This window comes from Phacochoerus africanus, chromosome 10, assembly GCF_016906955.1.
Source record: "Phacochoerus africanus isolate WHEZ1 chromosome 10, ROS_Pafr_v1, whole genome shotgun sequence".
NCBI lineage: Eukaryota > Metazoa > Chordata > Mammalia > Artiodactyla > Suidae > Phacochoerus > Phacochoerus africanus.
In genome coordinates, this window is record NC_062553.1 from 118,333,066 (window position 1) to 118,352,563 (window position 19,498).

Here is a 19,498-nt window from a genome sequence, read left to right on the forward strand (position 1 = left end):
TGAAGGGCTAGAGTCATGCATGATGATCTCAGCCATGTGTCTTCTGATTGTTGCTTAGAATTTTGAATTTAAGAGGACTTGCCAGGGCAAAAAGAGATTTGTGTAAGCACCCCTTCTTCTGTTTAGGAGAGTTAAACCATGGGAAGAGTTGACTCAGTTAAGTGTTAAAATGTCCCCTTGGGGAGTTTGGTCCTGGCTCCGTGGTAACCAACCCAACTAGTATCCATGAGGATTCAGTTTGATCCCCGGCCTCGTTCAGTGGTTTAAGGATATGGCGGTGGCATGAACTGTGGTGTAGGTCACAGACAGTGGCTCGGATCCTGTGTGGCTGTGACTGTGGCACAGGCCGGCAGCTATAGCTCTGATTTGACCCCTGGATTAGGAACTTGCATATGCCATGGGTGCAGCCCTAAAAAGGCCAAAAAAATTCCCTTTGCTGACTCCCCTTCAATTCTATAAAGTCATCTTAATTTTACACTGTTTATCTCTTGGAGGCAAGGTAGTAGAGTCAGGAATCCAAGAGGGATTCAGTTGAACCTGTTCAACAAGCAGCAGGTGAAATGGCTGGTGTGGTACTTGCAGTTTGAATTATTCCATCTATTTTGGTACATTTTTTTTTAAAAAATTAAGGAGGAAGAGTTCCCACTGTGGCACAACTGGATCAGTGTCTCTGCAGTGCGGGGACTCAGGTTTGATCCCCAGCCTGGCACTGTGGGTTAAAGGATCTAGCATTGCTGCAGCTGTGGCATAGGATGCAATTGTGGCTCAGATCTGATCCCTGGCTTGGAAACTCCATATGCTGTGGGGTGGCAAAAAAAGAAAAAAAGAAAGAAAAAAAAATTAAGGAGGAATCGTGAATCATTGGCCTTTGTTATGGGTGAGCTTAAGCAAAGTTCAGTTAATAATATAAACAAAAGTTTTGGGTCAAAAGTGAGGCAAGGCTGTCCAGTCAGAAGGCCTTTTTGCTGGGTGAGGCTCTTTAGCTGTAAACGCAGGTCGGTGGAGTTCCTTCCCCACATGCTTTGTTTGATGAGCGCTCCTCACCTCCTGAAGGGGAACTGCAGTCTTCAGGTTTCCCTGATCAAACTCTTCAGCAACGCCAAGCAGATGAAAAGGTATTACGGGAGAGTCAGGGGTGGACTGTGGGGGAAGAGCTTTTTTGGGGTGCTGGACAAGGAGATACTGTTCAGAGACCCTGAGAGCCTCACCCTGCTTCCTGTCTGTGGAGGAAGAGGTGCACTTCTGGAGCTGAGTTCAGTTCAAGAAATGGGAGAGCCCCGTCTCTGTTAGTCTCTCCTTAAATGACCCCATGTTCTCCAGAAGGGATTCAAGAAGTAATGGACGAGTAAGAATTTGTCTGCTTTGTACACTCGGAAAGGACAGTGCGTTTGAGGGGAGGGTCAGCATCTGCTGGACCTGTTAGGAAAAACAAGTGCCAGGGAAAAGCTGTGGCAAGTTGTGCTCTCTCTATTATCTGCTTCTGCTCTGGGAAGCCCCGTAGCTCCTGTTCAATTCTACTTAATTGGCTCAAGAAACCCAGTGCTTGTCGTGTGTGCAGATGGGGCTGGGAGTAGGTGATGTGTTACCTCTTATTACCAGAATTAGTGTCACTTGAAAGGGATCAGTAGCTACTTGGAATCTATGAATTCTTTTTTTCCTCCTTTTTTTTGGCCCCCCTTCACATACGGAGCTCCTGGGCCAGGGATCAGATCTGAGCTGCAGTTTTGACCTAAACCACAGCTGGGGCAATGTAGGATCCCTCACCCACTGTGCCAGGCCGGGGATCAAACCTGTGTCCCAGTGATCCAGAGACACCGCCCATCCTGTTGTGCCACAATGGGAACTCCCTATAGATTCTTATATATTTCTTAAAAAAAAATGAGTCTCATTCATTATTATAATTTTGTGAATACAGAAATTCACCTGGGCATTTTGCTTGGCCCATAAACTTGGGCAGATACAGAGCTAATAGCAAAGCCAGAAGTCACATGGCATTTTTAACTGGTGATGCAGACTATTTTGTTGGCATCCAAACTGTCACGCTTTAGGAACTAGGGTGTAAGGAGTTCCTGTCCTGGCGCAGCAGAAACAAATCCGACTAGGAACCACGAGGTTTCGGGTTCAATCCCTGGCCTCGCTCACTGGGTTAAGGATCCGGCGTTGCCGTGCACTGTGGTGTAGGTCACAGATACGGCTCAGATCTGTCATTACTGTGGCTCTGGCATAGGACCCCTATTGGACCCCTAGCCTGGGAACCTTCATATGCCATGGGTGTGGCCCTGAAAAAAAATTTAGAGAGTTCACTCTCTGGCCCAGTGGTAAGCTAACTCGTCTAGGATCCGTGAGGACGCAGGTTTAATCCCTGGCCTGGCTCAGTGGGTTAAGGATCCAGCGGTGCCGTGGGCTGTGGTGTAGATCGAAGACTCAGCTCAAATCTGGCATTGCTGTGGCTGTGGTGTAGGCTGGCAGCTATAGCTCCGATTAGACCCCTAGCCTGGGAACTTCCATATGCGGTGGGTATGGCCCTAAAAAGCAAAAAAAAGGAACTAAGGTGTGTATCACTGAGATGTTTTGCTTCAGTTGCTGTTCTCCTGAGTGTTCTGTTTGTAGCCTTGATCACTGGAACCATGCATTTGAAGTCTTTCTCCCAGTAATAGATGTCACACGTGAGAATGTGTAAGTCACCTCAGGTCTGAGCCACCTTCCATTTAAGTTGTGGTTTATTTCACAGATCTAATTGGAAAGCCCTCTCATTCTCATTTCTAAGGGGAAATACCAAGAGTTGGAGTGGAAGTGCTGGAGAGTTGAAATTTTGCAAAACCTAAAGAAATTTGTTCTAGCTGAATGTTAAAGCCACGTTCCTCTTCCTCAGATTCACCAGCTTATACTGGTGAATTCTGGAGGCACCTCCCACCCTCCACCTTCATTCTGTCTCCCCCCTTCCATCCCCTCCTCAAGTTGTTTCATGATGCAGTGTTTTGTGGAGAAGGATCTTCTTTGTGAAATAGAGGCATGTTGTGATATTTTTTAGTTTGTGGGTTTAGCACACCGGACATGTGAGCAGAGCACGGGATTCTACAGGTTCTGGACAGCTTCTAGATGTGTTTGAGGAACTGTCATTAATTGTGATGGATTTGGTTGTTCCCTTCCAGTCTGAACTTGACAGCTGTATTTGTGGTATTGGTTGTTTTGTTTCACTCAGAGGATTTTGCACCTATGGGAGAGGAGACTTTGCTTTCTAAGTAACTTTATTTTTGAAAAAATTATTCCGTTTAATTCATCAATTTTTTATTGGTTTAGAATATTGGTTTCAGTTGTTCAATACAGTGATTCAATATTTTATAGATTATACTTTGAAATTTATTTTAATATATTGGCTATATTTCCTGTTCTCTACAATATACCCTTGTGTGTTTATTTGTTTCATACGTAGTTGTTTGTACCTCTTAATCCCCTATCCCATCTTGCCCCTCCCAACCCCTTCTCTTTCCCCACTGATAACCACTGGTTTAGTCTCTATATCTGTGAGTCTGTTTTTGTCTTGTTATTTTTTAGACTACACATGTATGTGATAGCATAAAATATTTGTCTTTTTATGACTTGTTTCACTAAGCATAATACCCCCCGGTCCATCCATGTTGCAAATGGCAAAATTTCATAATTTTTATGGTCAACATTCCATTATATATATGTATCTATTTATCTATTGATTGGCAATAGATAAATAATGCTACTGGGAGTATTGGGGGTACATGTATCTTTTTGAATTAGCATTTTCATTTTCTTTAGCTATATACTCTGGAGTGGAATTGCTGGATCATATGATAGTTCTATTTTTAGTTTTTATGAGGAATCTCCATCCAGTTTTCCATAATGTCTACATCAATTTACATTCTCACCAGAAGTATCCAAGGGTTCCTTTTTTATCCACATCCTTGCCAACATTTATAATTTGTGGTCTTTTTGATGATAGCCATTCTGACAGGTGTGAAGTGATACCTCATCATGGTTTTCATTTGTTATCTCTAAGAATTAGGAATGTTGAGCATCATTTCATATGCCTTTTGTCCATCTGTATGCCTTCTTTGGAAAAATGTCTATTCAAGTCTCCTGCCCAATATTTTTGATCAAATTTTTTTCTTTATTGAGTTGTATGGGCTGTTTATATATTTTGTATACACATTTTGTTTGACCTTACTGGTCATATCATTTGCAAGTACTTTCTAACATTCAATAGGCTGTGTTTTCGTTTTGTTTATGGTTTCCTTTGCTGTGCAAAAGCTTTTGAGTTTAATTAGGTCCCATTTGTTTATTTTTGTTTTTGTTTCCTTTGCCTTAGGAGACAGATCAAAAAAATATTGTTACAAATTTATGTCTGTGTTCTGCCTATGTTTTCCTCCAATTTTATGGTTTCTGGTCTTACATTTAGGTCTTTGATTTGAGTTTATTTTTGTAAATGATGTGAGAAAATGTTCTAATTTCATTCTTTTACATGTAGCTGTACAGTTTTCCCAGTATCGCTAATCGAAGGGACTATCTTTTCTCCATTGTGTTCTTGCCTCCTTTTCATGATTAATTGACCATGAATTTATTCTAGGCTCTCTTCTGTTCCATTGATCTATGTGTCTGTTTTTGTGCTAGTACCACAGTGTTTTGATGATTGTGGTTTTGTAGTATGGTCTGCTATCAGGGAGCATGATACCTACAGCCCTACCCACAGTCTCCTTTCTCAAGATTGTTTTGGCTATTCAGGGTCTTTTGTGTTTCCACAAAATTTTTTGAATGATTTGTTTTAGTTCTGTGAAACATGCCATTAGTATTTTGATATGGATTGCAGTGAACCTGTAGATGGCCTTGGGTGGTATAGTCATTCTAACAATATTAATTATAATCTATGAACACAGTATCTTTTTCCATATGTTTTTGTCATCTTCAATTTCCTTCATCAGTGTGTTATAGTTTTGCATGTACAGGTTTTTTACCTCTTTAGTTAGATTTATTCCTAGGTATTTTATTCTTTTTGATGTGATGGTAAATGGGGTTTTAGCCTTAATTTCTTTCTTATGGTTTGTTGTTAGTTATGGAAATGCAACAAATTTCTGTATGTTAATTTTGTATCCTTCAACATTATCAGGTTCATTGATGAGCTCTAGTAGGTTTTGGTGGTGCCTTTAGGATTTTTCTCAGCATCGTATCATGTCATTTGCAAACAGTGACAGTATTACTTTTTCCTTTCCAATCTGGATTCTTTTTATTTCTGATTGCTGTATATAGGACTTCAAATACTATGTTGACTAAAAGTGAGAGAGTGGGCATCCTTGTTTTATACCTGGTCTTAGAGGAAATACTTTTAGCTTTTTAGCATTGAATATGGTGATAGCTGTGGCCCTTACTATGTTGAGGCCCTTTCCCTTTACACCCACCATGTGGAGATTTTTTTTTTTATCATAAATGGATGTTGAATTTTGTCAAAAGCTTTTTCAGAATCCATTGGGATAATCATGCAGTTTTTCTTTAACTTGATGTGGTATATCACACTGATTAATTTGTGGATATTTGAACTATGCTTGCATTCCTGGGATAAATTCCACTTAATCATAATGTATGATCCTTTTAATTTATTGTTGAATTTGGTTTGCTTATTTGTTGAGGATTTTTGCATTTATATTCATCAGGGATATTGGCCTATAATTTTCTTTTTTTTGTATAGTGTCTTTGTCTTGTCTGGTTTGGTTATCAGGTTGATTCTGGCCTCATAGAATGAGTTTGGAACCATTCCTTCCTCTTACATTTTTTGAAAAATTTAATAAAGTTTGGTATTAACTTTCCTTTGAATATTTGGTAGAATTCACCAGTGAAGCCGTTTGGCTGTGGACTCATGTTTGGTGGGAGATTTCTGATTTCTGATTCAGTCTCCTTAGTGGTAATTCAGCAGTCTGTTCATAATTCAGCAGTCTTTTCATATGTTTTATATCTCCATGATTCAGTCTTGGAAGGTTATATGTTAATAGGAGTTTATTCATTTCTTCTAATTTGTCCAGTTTGTTGCTATATAGTTCATAGTAGTCACATAATTCTTTGTATTTCTTTGGTATTAGTTGTAGTGTCTCCACTTTCATTTCAGATTTTATTGATTTGGGCTTTCTTTTTCTTGATAAGTCTGGCTGTAGTTTTGTTTATCTTTTTAAAGAACCAGTTCTTGGTTTTATTGATCTTATCTATTTAAAAAAACCCTATTGCATTGATTTTTGCTCTTTGTTATTTCCTTCCTTCTACAACTTTGGGTTTTGTTTGTTGATATTTTTCTATTTCCTTTAGGTGTAGGGTGAGGTTGTTTGTTATTTTTTTCTTGTTTCCTGAGGTAAGCTTGTATCATTATGATCTTCTCTCTTAGAACTGCCTTTACTGCATCCATAGACTTTGGATCATTGTGTTTTCCTTTGTTTCCAAGTATTTTTTATTCTTTGATTTCTTCAGAGACCCATGGATTGTTTAGTAACATATTATTTAAACTCTATGTGTTTGTGGGTTTTTGCAGTTTTTTTTGTGATTGATTTCTCGTCTCATAGAGTTGTGGCTGGAAAAGATGCTTGATAGTATTTCAATTTTCTTAAATTTATTGAGTCTTGTTTTGTGGCCTACTATGTGATCTTTCCTAGAAAATGTTCCATAGATATGTGAAACACATAAGTATTCTGCTACTTTTGGATGGAATGTTCTATATATCATTAAGTCAATTTGGTCTAATGTATTAATTCCAGTGTTTCCTTATTGATTTTTGTCTGGATAAGCTGTGCATTGATGTATATGGAGTATAAAATGCCCCTACTCTTATTGTGGTACTGTCAATTTCTCTCTTTATGTCTGTAAATATTTGCTTTATGTATGTAGTGCTTCTAATATTGGGTGTATATCTATCTACAATTTTTATACATTCTTGAGTTGGTCCCTTGGTCATTATATAATGTCTTTCTTTGTCTTTCATAAGAATCTTTTTTTGAAGTCTATTTTTTCTGATGTAAATATTGCTACCCCAGCTTTTGATGTCCATTTGCATGAAATACCTTTTTCCATCCCTCCACTTTCAGTCTCAGTGTGTCTTTAGATCTGATGTGAGTCTCTTATAGACAGCATATTTATGGGTCTTGTTTTTGTATCCATTCAACCACTCTGACTCTTTTGATTGCAGTATTTAGTTCATTTACACTTAAAGTAATTATTGATAGGTATGTGCTTCCATTTATTTAATTGTCTTTAGATTGTTTTTGTAGTTCTTTTTTGTTGCTCGCTTCTTTTGTTCACTTCCATTTTGATTTGATGGCTATCTTTAGTGTCCAGATTCCTTTCTCTTTTTTTGGTGTTTATCTATTACGGATATTTGGTTTGTGGTTAACATAAGGTTTATATATAGTGACCTACATAAAACATTATATAATAATCTACATATAATATAATATAAATGATTAAGTTGCCAGTTTCTTTTTTTTATATTTTATTTTATTTTATTTTCCCACTGTACAGCAAGGGGGTCAAGTTATCCTTACATGTATACATTACAATTACATTTTTTTTCCCCACCCTTTGTTCTGTTGCAACATGAGTATCTAGACAAAGTTCTCAATGCTACTCAGCAGGATCTCCTTGTAAATCTATTCGAAGTTGTGTCTGATAAGCCCAAGCTCCTGATCCCTCCCACTCCCTCCCCCTCCCATCAGGCAGCCACAAGTCTTTTCTCCAAGTCCATGATTTTCTTTTCTAAGGAGATGTTCATTTGTGATGGATATTAGATTCCAGTTATAAGTGATATCATATGGTCTTTGTCTTTGTCTTTCTGGCTCATTTCACTCAGTATGAGATTCTCTAGTTCCATCCATGTTGCTGCAAATGGCATTATGTCATTCTTTTTTTATGGCTGAGTAGTATTCCATTGTGTATATATACCACCTCTTCCGAATCCAATCATCTGTCGATGGACATTTGGGTTGTTTCCATGTCCTGGCTATTGTGAATAGTGCTGCAATGAACATGCGGGTGCACGTGTCTCTTTTAAGTAGAGTTTTGTCCGGATAGATGCCCAAGTGTGGGATTGTGGGGTCATATGGAAGGTCTATGTATAGATTTCTAAGGTATCTCCAAACTGTTCTCCATAGTAGCTGTACCAGTTTACATTCCCACCAACAGTGCAGGAGGGTTCCCTTTTCTCCACAGCCCCTCCAGCACTTGTTCTTTGTGGATTTATTAATGATGGCCATTCTGACTGGTGTGAGGTGATATCTCATGGTAGTTTTGATTTGCATTTCTCTTATAATCAGTGATGTTGAGCATTTTTTCATGTGTTTGTTGGCCATCTGTGTATCTTCTTTGGAGAAATGTCTATTCAGGTCTTTTGCCCATTTTTCCATTGATTGATTGGCTTTTTTGCTGTTGGGTTGTATAAGTGGTTTATATATTCTAGAGATTAAGCCCTTGTCAGTTGCATCATTTGAAACTATTTTCTCCCATTCTGAAAGTTGTCTTTTTGTGTTCTTTTGGGTTTCCTTTGCTGTGCAAAAGCTTTTCAGTTTGATGAGGTCCCATGGGTTTATTTTTGCTCTGATTTCTATTGCTTTGGGAGACTGACCTGAGAAAATATTCATGATGTTGATGTCAGAGAGTGTTTTGCCTATGTTTTCTTCTAGGAGTTTGATGGTGTCCTGTCGTATATTTAAGTCTTTCAGCCGTTTTGAGTTTATTTTTGTGCATGGTGTGAGGGTGTGTTCTCGTTTCATTGCTTTGCATGCAGCTGTCCAGGTTTCCCAGCAATGCTTGCTGAATAGACTTTCTTTTTCCCATTTGATGTTCTTGCCTCCCTTGTCAAAGATGAATTGACCCTAGGTGTCAGGGTTTATTTCCGGGTTCTCTCTTCTGTTCCATTGGTCTGTCTGTCTGTTTTGATACCAGTACCACACTGTTTTGATGACTGTGTCTTTGTAGTATTTCTTGAAGTCTGGGAGAGTTATGCCTCCTGCTTGGTTTTTGTTTCTCAGGATTGCTTTGGCGATTCTGGGTCTTTTGTGGTTCCATATAAATGTTTGGATTGTTTGTTGTAGTTCTGTGAAAACTGTCCTGGGTAATTTGATAGGGATTGCATTGAATCTGTAGATTGCTTTGGGTAGTATGGCCATTTTTACAATATTGATTTTCCCAATCCAGGACCATGGAATGTCTTTCCATTTCTTTACATCTTCTTTGATTTCTTTGATTAAAGTTTTATAGTTCTCGGCATATAGGTCCTTTACCTCCTTGGTCAGGTGTATTCTGAGGTATTTGATTTTGTGAGGTGCAATTTTAAAAGGTATCGTATTTTTGTATTCCTTTTCTAATATTTCATTGCTGGTATACAGAAGTGCGACTGACTTCTGAATGTTAATCTTATATCCTGCTACTTTGCTGAATTTATGAATCAGTTCAAGTAGTTTTGGGGTTGAGTCCTTAGGGTTTTCTCTGTATAGTATCATGTCATCTGCATACAGTGACAGTTTTATCTCTTCTCTTCCTATATGGATGCCTTTTATTTCTTTTGTTTGTCTAATTGCTGTGGCTAGGACTTCCAACACTATGTTGAAGAGCAGTGGTGAGAGTGGGCATCCCTGTCTTGTTCCAGATTTGAGTGAGAAGGCTTTCAGGTTTTCCTCATGAGTATTCTATTTGCTGTGGGTTTCTCATAAATGGCTTTGATTATATTCAGGAATGTTCCCTCTATACCCCCTTTGGCGAGGGTCTTGATCATGAATGGATGTTGGACTTTTTCAAATGCTTTTTCTGCATCTATTGAGATGATCATATGATTTTTGACTTTTTTTTTTGTTAATGTGGTGTATGATGTTGATTGATTTGCGTATGTCGAACTATCCTTGTGAACCTGGGATGAACCCAACCTGGTCATGGTGTATAATTTTTTTGGTATGTTGTTGGATTCGGTTGGCTAAGATTTTGTTGAGAATTTTTGCATCTATATTCATCAATGATATTGGGCGATAGTTTTCTTTTTTGGTGGTATCTCTGTCTGGTTTTGGAATGAGGGTGATGGTGGCATCATAGAATGTCTTAGGGAGTATTCCTTCTTCTTCCACCTTTTGAAGGAGTTTAAGGCGGATGGGCACCAATTCCTCTTTATATGTTTGATAGAATTCACCTGTGAAGCCATCTGGTCCTGGACTCATATTTGTAGGGAGTGATTTTATGACCTCTTCCATTTCATTTCTAGTGATTGGTCTGTTCAGTTGGTCTGTTTCTTTTTGATTCAGTTTTGGTAGGCTGTAAGATTCTAGAAAATTGTCCATTTCTTCCAGATTGTCAACCTTGTTGCCGTATAGTTGTTCATAGTATTCTCTTATGGTTTTTTGTATTTCTGCTGTATCCGTTGTGATTTCTCCTTTTTCATTTATAATTTTGTTTATTTGGGTTCTTTCTCTCCTCTTTTTTTTTTGTCTTTTTGTCTGTTGTTGTTGTTGTTGTTGTTGTTGTTATTGTTGTTGCTATTTCTTGGGCCGCTCCCGCGGCATATGGAGGTTCCCAGGCCAGGGGTTGAATCGGAGATGTAGCCACCGGCCTATGCCATAGCCACAGCAACGTGGGATCTGAGCCGCGTCTGCAACCTACACCACAGCTCAGGGCAACGCCAGATCGTTAACCCACTGAGCAAGGGCAGGGACCGAACCCTCAACCTCATGGTTCCTAGTCGGATTTGTTAACCACTGCGCCACGACGGGAACTCCCTTTCTCTCCTCTTTTTAGTGAGTCTGGCCAGGGGTTTGTCAATTTTGTTTACCTTTTCAAAGAACCATCTCTTGGTTTTATTAATTTTCTCTATTGTTTTCTGAATCTCTGTTTTATTGATTTCTTCTTTGATCTTTATAATTTCCTTCCTTCTGCTGACTTTAGGTCTTTTTCGTTCTTTAAGTTGCCAGTTTCAATGCATTTTTAACAACCCTGCCTTTTTACTCTCCGGTCCTTACCATGATTATTGCTTTTGATACTATATTTTACATCATTATATTTTGTGTATCACTTAACTGATTATTGTGGATATAGATGATTTTAATACTTTTGTCTTTTAACCTTCTTGCTAGCTTTCTACATGGTTGATTTACTACTTTATATTTGCCTTTTCCAATGACTTTTTCCTTTCATAATTTTCATGTTTCTGTTTTGTAGCCTTTTATTTTACAGCCTTTTCTTTTTTTGTCACCTTTCTCTTTTTTAGAGAAGTTCCTTGACCATTTCTTGTAAGGCTGGTTTGGTGGTGCCCATATCTTTTATCTTTTGCTTGCTATAAATCTTTTGCCCTTGCCACCAAATGTGAATATTTCTCTGTCACCTCATTTTGCCTGATTTGCTCTTTTTATTTCTTTGTATCTGGTAGGTTGGTTATGTTTGCTGACCTTGGATAGGTAGCCTTTTGTATGAGACATACTGTTTGTCTGCATAGCTCACTGCCTTCTGGTCACCAGAGCTATATGCTCTCGGGATGCCCCCTATGTGGGCTGCATGGGTCCTTTTTATGGTGGGATGCCTACTTTTTGTGTTCTGGTAGTCCTGGCTGGCCTGTGACTCAATTAGTTGCCGGCCTCTGCCTTGTGCAGAGCCTGCTGGCTACTGGTTGGTGGGGCTGGGTCATGATGCTGCTTACTGCAGAATCTTGGAAGGTCCTGGGGCTACTGCTGGCTCAGTGGTAGGCAGAGGATGGATGGTTACATGGTTGGGGTTCTCAGGTTTGGTGTTGGCATTCTGGTGGTTGGAGCCAGTTCCTCATATGGCTGGGTGCAGGTTCTTAGGGTATCTGAAAGCTGGTGCTGGCCCATTGATGAGTGGGCTTGATCCCAGGGCAGCTGGCTGAGGTGTCCAGTTTCTTGGAGCTGGTGTTAGTCTCCTGGTGGTTGGGGCCAGGGTGTGGGAGCTCTGGGGCTGGTGCCAGTGTGCTGGTTTATTGGCTGTGTCATAATAAGGCAGGGTTCAAGGCTTCAGTGATCCTAGGGCTGCCCATTGGTGGGTGGGGTTGGTGCCCAGGGGATCCCAGTGCCAGTGGGTGAAACTGGGCTAGTGCTGACCTATTGGTGGGTAGAGCTGGGATTTTAAAATGGCATTCATCAGTATCTGTTTCCCCAGGGTAAGCTCCTGCCTCTTTGGGAGACTCTTCAAGGTCAACATGTGAGTCTGACCTAGGCTCCTTTCAAATTACTGCTTCTGTCCTGAGTCCCAGAGTGTGTGAGATTCTGTGTGTGCCCTTTAAGAATGGAGTCTCTAGGAGCATTGTGGCTCAGCAGGTTATGAACCTGACTTGTATCCATGAGGATTCCAGTTTGATCCTTGGCCTCTCTCAGTGGGTTAAGAATCTGGCATTGCTGTGAGCTCTAGGTCACAAATATGGCTCAGATCCCATATTGCTGTGGTTGTGGTGTAGGTTGTCAGCTGTAGTTCCGATTTGACCCTGAGCCTGGGAACCTCCATGTGCCATGGGTGTGGCCTTAAAAAGCCAAAAAAAAAAAAAAGAGTCTATTTCCCTCTGCCATCTGTGACTCCTGAAGCTAAGCCAGGCAGGCCTTCAAAGCCAAATATTTTGGGGTTCGTCTTCCCTGTGCAGAATCCCCGGGCTGAGGAGCCCAGTACAGGGCTTAGACCCCTTGCCCCTTAAAGAGAACCTCTGCAGTTGTAATTATTCTTACGTTTGTGGGTTGCCCACCCCTGGGGTATGGGTTTTGATTATATGTGACTCTGCCCCTCCTACTCATCTTGTTGTGGTTCCTTCTTTATACCTTTAGTTGTAGAAGATCTTTTCTGCTAGGTTTTGGTCTTTCTTGTAAATGGTTGCTCTGTAAATAGTTGTAATTCTGGTGTCCTCATGACACAGGGTGAGTTCAGGGTGTTCCTACCCCACCATCTTGGCCAGTCTTTATAATAGGGTTTTTCCCTAGGTAACTCTTACAAATGAAGCTTTGTAACAGACATTCATTGCCAGTGCTGCTGATTCCCTTCTTCATGTGTATGTAGCAAGAAAGAAAGAAGGAATGTTGGTGCATTGAACTCCTGGAAGCAGAACTGCATATGAGAATGTATTAGCTGAGAGGCAGGCCTGGGCTCAGAACATTGCCGGTGGCATGTTTGACTTAACTGCTTGAGCTTCCATTTCCTCATTTGAAAAGCGCCTCCCTCACTCAGATTTGAGGCTGTGAGTAATGTTCACAATGCTTCTTGCCCTCAACCAACCTGGGTTGCCTCCACAGGCTGTCCCTCCTGTGCTCAGAGCCCAGAATTAGGACCAGTCGTACAGCTGGGCCACACTGTGACCCTGACTGCTTGACCTTGCTCATCTCCTAACCCAACTCTCTTTTAGAGTATGGAGGAAAGTGGAAAATGCTTCACTACTTTGCTCGGAATTTCTTCGCTCCACTGTTGCCAGTGGGTTTTGAGGATGAAGATGTGTTTTTCATCTACGGTGTGTCAGACCTTCACTCAGACTGTACGGTGATGCTTACTGTAAGTTCCTTGGATTTTTTTTTTCCTCTCTATGGTAGAGGGAGATTTGAGATTTTTTTAGTTACTTAGTTCTTTTTTTTTTTTTATGAAAAGAAGAAAGTTTTTATCAAAATGTTTCTACTACCTGTAGCAGAAGATGGGTTGACCTTGGAACTGGAAAACTTATATTCAAGGCAAGAATCAGCTATTTATTCTATGACCTGAATACCTTGGTTCAGTTCCCTCATTTGTAAAATGTTACCAGCCTGCAGCCTTAAAGGATTTCTATGGATAGTGAGTAAAATAATTAGATGACTGTGAATTATAAACTGTAAACTACCACCTAAATCTAAGGTTATTTATAATCATGAGAAGCTGGAAATCACCTAAACTTTATAAAAAGAAATCACTTAAAACAGTATGTTAAAGTGGAAGTCAGTAAAAATGATTCAGAATACCCATGTGGGAAAATGAACTTGTATATACAACAATGTTAGGTAAAAACAGAGGATAGAAACTCAAGTCTCGGGTGACTACATTTGGGAGGACATTGAGAATAGGTCAAGGTTATGGATTAATTACAATGCACCAGGTCCTGTGCCTTCCACAGATTATTTTACTTAATTCTCACAACAGCCTGTGAAGTTAGTGCTGTTATTATTCTCATTTTACATATGAAGAAATGGATATTTTGAAAAGCTAACTTTTTTTTTTTTTTTTTTGTCTTGTTAGGGTTGCACCTGCAGCACATGGAAGTTCACAGGCTAGGAATTGAATTGGAGCTGTAGCTCCTGGCCTACACCACAGCTACAGCAATGTGGGATCTGAGCCGCACCTGCAACCTACACCGCAGGTCACAGCAATGCTGGATCCTTAACCCACTGAGTGAGGCCAGAGATGGAACCTGTGTTCTCAGATACTAGCTGGGTTTGTTACTGGTGAGCCATGATGGGAACTCCTGAGAAGTTAACTTCTTAGTTACATAACTAGTACTTGCTGGGGCTGAGGTTAAACCTAGGCGTCACAGTTTCTTTTTCTTTTTATTAAAGTATAGTTGATTCACAATATTGTCCCAATTTCTGCTGTATAGCAAAGTGACCAGTCATGGTCTCTCCTAAGAGACTGAATATAGTTCCTTGTGCTATATAGTAGGACCTCATTGCTTATCCATTCAGCACAGTCTCTTAACCCATTCTGCTCTTCTGACTTTATTATTCTCTAAAAAAAAAAAAAAAATTAGTAACTAAAGTGTTTTTTTTTTTTTTCCTGTTTTATTTCTCCACAGGTGAGAGTCCACACGTGGAGTTCCCTGAAACCTGTGCGCTCTGAGACGACTAAGCTTTTTGTGATGAAAGCAGGGGAATCCGCTCTCCTCTATAAGAAGCCTGTGCCTGAATTGCTAAATTGTACAAAATGTACACGGCAAAGCTGTGTCATTACCTTTTACCTGTCAACTGGCAGCCAACTCTTGAGCCCAACCAACTATCACCTCCTGTCCTCCCTGAAGGAGGCCAAGGGGCTCCAGAAGGCAAATATCACTGTAAGCATCGGTGTTCTTCTGGGGCATGCATGCTGCATCCTGCCTTGTGCAAAATTTCCCCTTGGCCCTGAGTTTCCCTGCCACCTGGGGAATGTTGGTCCCTTCCCACTAGAAGCAAAGGCCAAATGATTTTTATTTCTAATTTAACGTGTGTCAATGTTTAAGGTTCCTGCCAGGCCTGCTGTCCCATCACTCCTCTCGGGTGAGGCTGGTGCAGTGGAGGGAGAGGCAGCAGGTCACCACTGATGGCTCCTTGGCTGGTTCCAGGCTCTGTCCTGGGGGCTTTACTGCATTAACCCTGAAGTACCATCATCTGTGTTTACACGTGAGCAAACCTGTTTGGAGGGGCTGAGTAACATGTTCAAAGTCCATAGTCAGTAAGCAGCAGAACCCAGTAGAAGCACTCTATTTTTTTTTTTTTTGTCTTTTTGCCTTTTCTAGGGCCACTCCTGCGGCATATGAAGGTCACCAGGCTAGGGGTCGAATCGGAGCTGTAGCCACCGGCCTACGCCAGAGCCACAGCAACACAGGGTCCGAGCCGCGTCTGTGACCTACACCACAGCTCACGGCAACGCCGGATCCTTAACCCACCGAGCAAGGCCAGGGATGGAACCTGCAACCTCATGGTTCCTAGTCAGATTTGTTAACCACTGAGCCACAACAGGAACTCTGAAGCACTCTTAATTTTGCATTTTTAAAGAGAGTCTGTTAATTTTAAAAATGTTCACTCTACTCTCTGATTTATTGCTTCAAAGTTAACTTAATCACTGGATCTCTTTATCATTGACCACCAAAAAAAAAAAAAAAAGGAATGATCAGGATAGAAGGTGTGGTTATAAAAATTGTGCAAGAGTTCCCATTGTGGCTCAGCAAGTTAAGAACTCACCATAGTGTCTGTGAAGATGTGGGTTTGATCCCTGGCCTCATTCAGTGGGTTAAGGATATGGCATTGCCACAAGCTACAGCGTAGGTCATAGTTGTGGCTCAGATCGCAGTGTTGTTGTGTCTGTGGTATGGGCTGGAGGTTCTGATTCCACCCCTAGCCCGGGAACTTCCAAATGCCACAGGTGTGGTGCTAAAAAAAAAAAAAAAAAAAATCGTGCAGCTGGAGAGCTTGGAATCTGTCTAATTGATCAAAAACCTTCCCTTCCCTTTCTTCCTCCACATAGTAATTGAAGATACTTTTCCAGAAAGTTTTATTTTCAATTTTTAATCAATTTTTTTTTTTTTTAGGCCAGGGATCAAACATGTGCCAGAGCAGTGACCCACACCTCTGCTGTGATGCCATATCCTTAACATGCTGCTCCACAAGGAAACTCCTATTTTTAATCAATTTTGTTTTAGACTTCGTTGAAAAATTTGAGTGAGAGGGTTTGTTTAATATTTGCTTTAGAAATAATCATAGGTGGAGTTCCCGTCGTGGCGCAGTGGTTAACGAATCTGACTAGGAACCATGAGGTTGCGGGTTCGATCCCTGGCCTTGCTCAGTGGGTTCAGATATGAGCAGATATGAAGGAAATGACATACATTTACATAGCTTCTCTCGAGAAAAAAAGCACCAAATGATGTAGTGGACAAATTTGTGGCCTCTAGACTTAGGATTTTGAAATTTTTTTTTCTTTTTGTCTTTTTGCCATTTCGTGGGTTCCTGCGGCATATGGATGTTCCCAGGCTAGGGGTCCAATCAGAACTGTAGCCACCGGCCTACACCACGAGGAGAACTCCAGGATTTTGAAATCTTTTTCTCTTTCCTTATTTAGGCCTCCATTACCTTGAGCCACCTGTGGGTAGGAGGGAAGTTCTTTCCTTGTCATTTGGATTTCAGTGAGACTTTGCCTTTCCTAAACAATAGGGATGAAAATAGTAATGATAGTTCAAATTATTGCAGGCTGACCATGGGCCAGACACTTGGAGTTGCTATTCCCAAGGGGGTGCTGGGAACTTGTGTTATTTCCTGGTTTCCCTGAAGCCAGGGTGCAAACTTGAGCCCCTGGCTCTGCAGTCAGATATACAGAGATGAGATTTCTAATCAGAAGAAGACAACCACGTGAGAGAGCAGATGCCCATGTACCTTCTGGCCTTGGTCTTGGGACAGCGTAGTTGAGGCCTCCCTGCAGCCTTGGTGGCCAGGCAGGGCCAGCCATGTGCGCTGTGTGCCTGCAACTGCTTTAGAGTCTTCATTGGAATAGGTGGGCAGCATGCTTTGGGAATTTGACATCTAGCTTCGAGCCCGCATCTCTGACCCTCTGAGAGCTACCTAATACACTTTATTAGGTTTTTTTTTTTTTTTTCTGTTTCTATCAAGGTAGGTTTTCTTGATTATAACTCAGAACCCTGCATGGTGTGTAAGGCTAAATTAAATGTAGGAAAAATTGCCCTTGGAAATTCTCTATGTCACACATCACCTATAATATTAAATCTGTAGTGTGACATGTGCGTATGTTGAAGAGACATGTTTCATGACAAAGGCACAGCTTTAAACACCAGGTCCCACTTTACTGTGTACTCACAGTGAGAGAGGCTCTCAAACCCCCACCCTTCAGGGCTCAGCTCTGCCTCTCCCTCTCCCTCTTTCTCTGTCTCTCTCTGCCTGTGCCCATGAACGATAAGACCCAAACTACATTCTCCTCGCTGATACTCTGTGGGATTCATGCATGTTCAAAGTGCTCATGATGTGATCTCACGGACCATGTGATAAAAGAGGGAATGCTCTAGCTGAAGAGCCTTTGGAGATGCCTGGCTGGCTGCTGTCTAGATTGTGGGAGCTCCTCAGAGGACTAGAAGGTGAGCTCCATGGCTGTGCTCTGCAGCCGGCTCCAGACACATCTTGAGAAAGGCATTTAAACCATCTATCCCTCCTGCAAAAATGTGCCTTGCTTGGTGAGACCCTGAGCAAAAGATAGAAGGCTTTGAGCTTCTTGTGAAATATTCTCCTTAATCATTGGAGACCACATATTTCCGCCTGTGGTTTGCGATTACAGTTGGGTGATTTTCCACAGCCCTCAATAAATTTCCTGTGTTTTTTTTAGGATCTGACACAGTGCAGGGAATGTAAGAGTTGAGCAGTTGCACAACCAAAGCTGGTGGAAACGCACTCCTTGTGAGCCATCAGTGTTCTTTTCGGCATTGTCTGGAGAACAGAGAGCTCTGCCCTCCTCCTCCACTTCATTTGTCTTTTTCTTTCAGGCCATCATCTCTCAGCAAGGGGACGCTTTTGCTTTTGCTCTGGAAACCTCAGCAGTCGCTCCCTTCGTTTGGTTGGATGTCGGAAGGATCCCAGGGCGATTCAGTGACAATGGTTTCCTCATGACTGAGAAGACACGGACTGTGTTATTTTACCCTTGGAAACCCACCAGCAAGAGGAAATTGGAGCAATCTTTTCATGTGACTTCGCTGACCAGTATCTACTGAGGGAGTACAGGTTGTATTTTCAGGAGCTAAAGGCAACCAGAGACAAGTGGAAGGAGCCAGGAGATGTGTCTGCACAGGTTCGGTCACGTGTCAGATTAAGCACTTGGTGAAGACTTGGGACACTGAGTTCTTGCAGGGAAGGCTGTATACTCAGGAGTTGTTCTCAACAAAGCTGTGCATGGCAGCATAGTGGGGTTCCCTTTAACTTGAATTTGAACGATTTTTTAAAATACTGATTCATTATACTTGCGATGAAATCAGTTTTTGTGCATTATCATGTTTATAAAATTACAATGATAAAAAAGCAAGAGGGGGCAAAATGTTAATGAGTAGCCAGTTTGGGTAAAGGTGTTGAGGATTTTTTTTTTTTTTGTACTGCTTTTGCAACTTTTCTGTAAGATATATATATAAAAATGTTTAATTATATAAATGACATTGACAACTTGGATGTTTCCTCTGTGGCTTATTTCCTCATTCCATGAACACTCAGTTGTGCCCTGTACCAGGCTGGGCATTAATTTCCATTTAGCTGTGGTCAGGGTTTCAGTCTACTTGATAAACAGGGAGAGTTAGAACAATCTAAACCAGGCCCTTGAAGGGGTCTTCTCTAAGAAGAATCAAGTAATTGGTTACAGAATGGACTGGCAACGAGAGTTTGGTTTTAGAATCAAGACGATTTAGGTAATAGTTTTGGTTTTATTTTTTATTTTTTCCTTTTTAGGACTGCACCCGAGGCAGATGGAAGTTCCCAGGCTAGGGGGTTGAATCAGAGCTATAGCTGCCGACCCACGCCACAGCCACAGCAACGTGGGATCCAAATCGTGCCCGCGACCTGCACCACAGCTCACTACAACGCCTCATCCTTAACTCACTGAGTGAGGCCAGGGATCGAACCCGCATCCTCATGGATCCTAGCTGGGTTCCTTAACCATTGAGCCACGAAGGGAACTCCTAGTTTTGGTTTTAAAACAGGATTTTGGCCATGGTGCAGAGACTAAAGAGAAAATACACACAGATAATCCAGGTCTCTCCTTCCATAGCTAAGAGTTCCCT

General features: G+C 41.1%; 1 protein-coding gene across 2 annotated transcripts in view; it reads left to right on the top strand.

Moving 5' to 3' along the window:
• The window catches only part of MANBA (mannosidase beta), a 119,006-nt gene extending 100,115 nt beyond the window's left edge, over window positions 1–18,891 (top strand). The window contains exons 15-17 of one of the 2 annotated variants that reach the window (XM_047798575.1): window positions 13,373–13,515; window positions 13,609–13,688; window positions 14,780–14,896. In XM_047798575.1, coding sequence (XP_047654531.1) covers window positions 13,373–13,515; window positions 13,609–13,688; window positions 14,780–14,783 — 227 coding nt within the window. In that variant the 3' untranslated portion in view covers window positions 14,784–14,896. Of the gene's footprint in view, window positions 1–13,372; window positions 13,516–13,608; window positions 13,689–14,779; window positions 15,035–18,220 lie in introns of those variants that run through there. The other variant, XM_047798574.1, reaches the window with a different exon arrangement.
• Window positions 18,892–19,498: the final 607 nt, after the last annotated feature.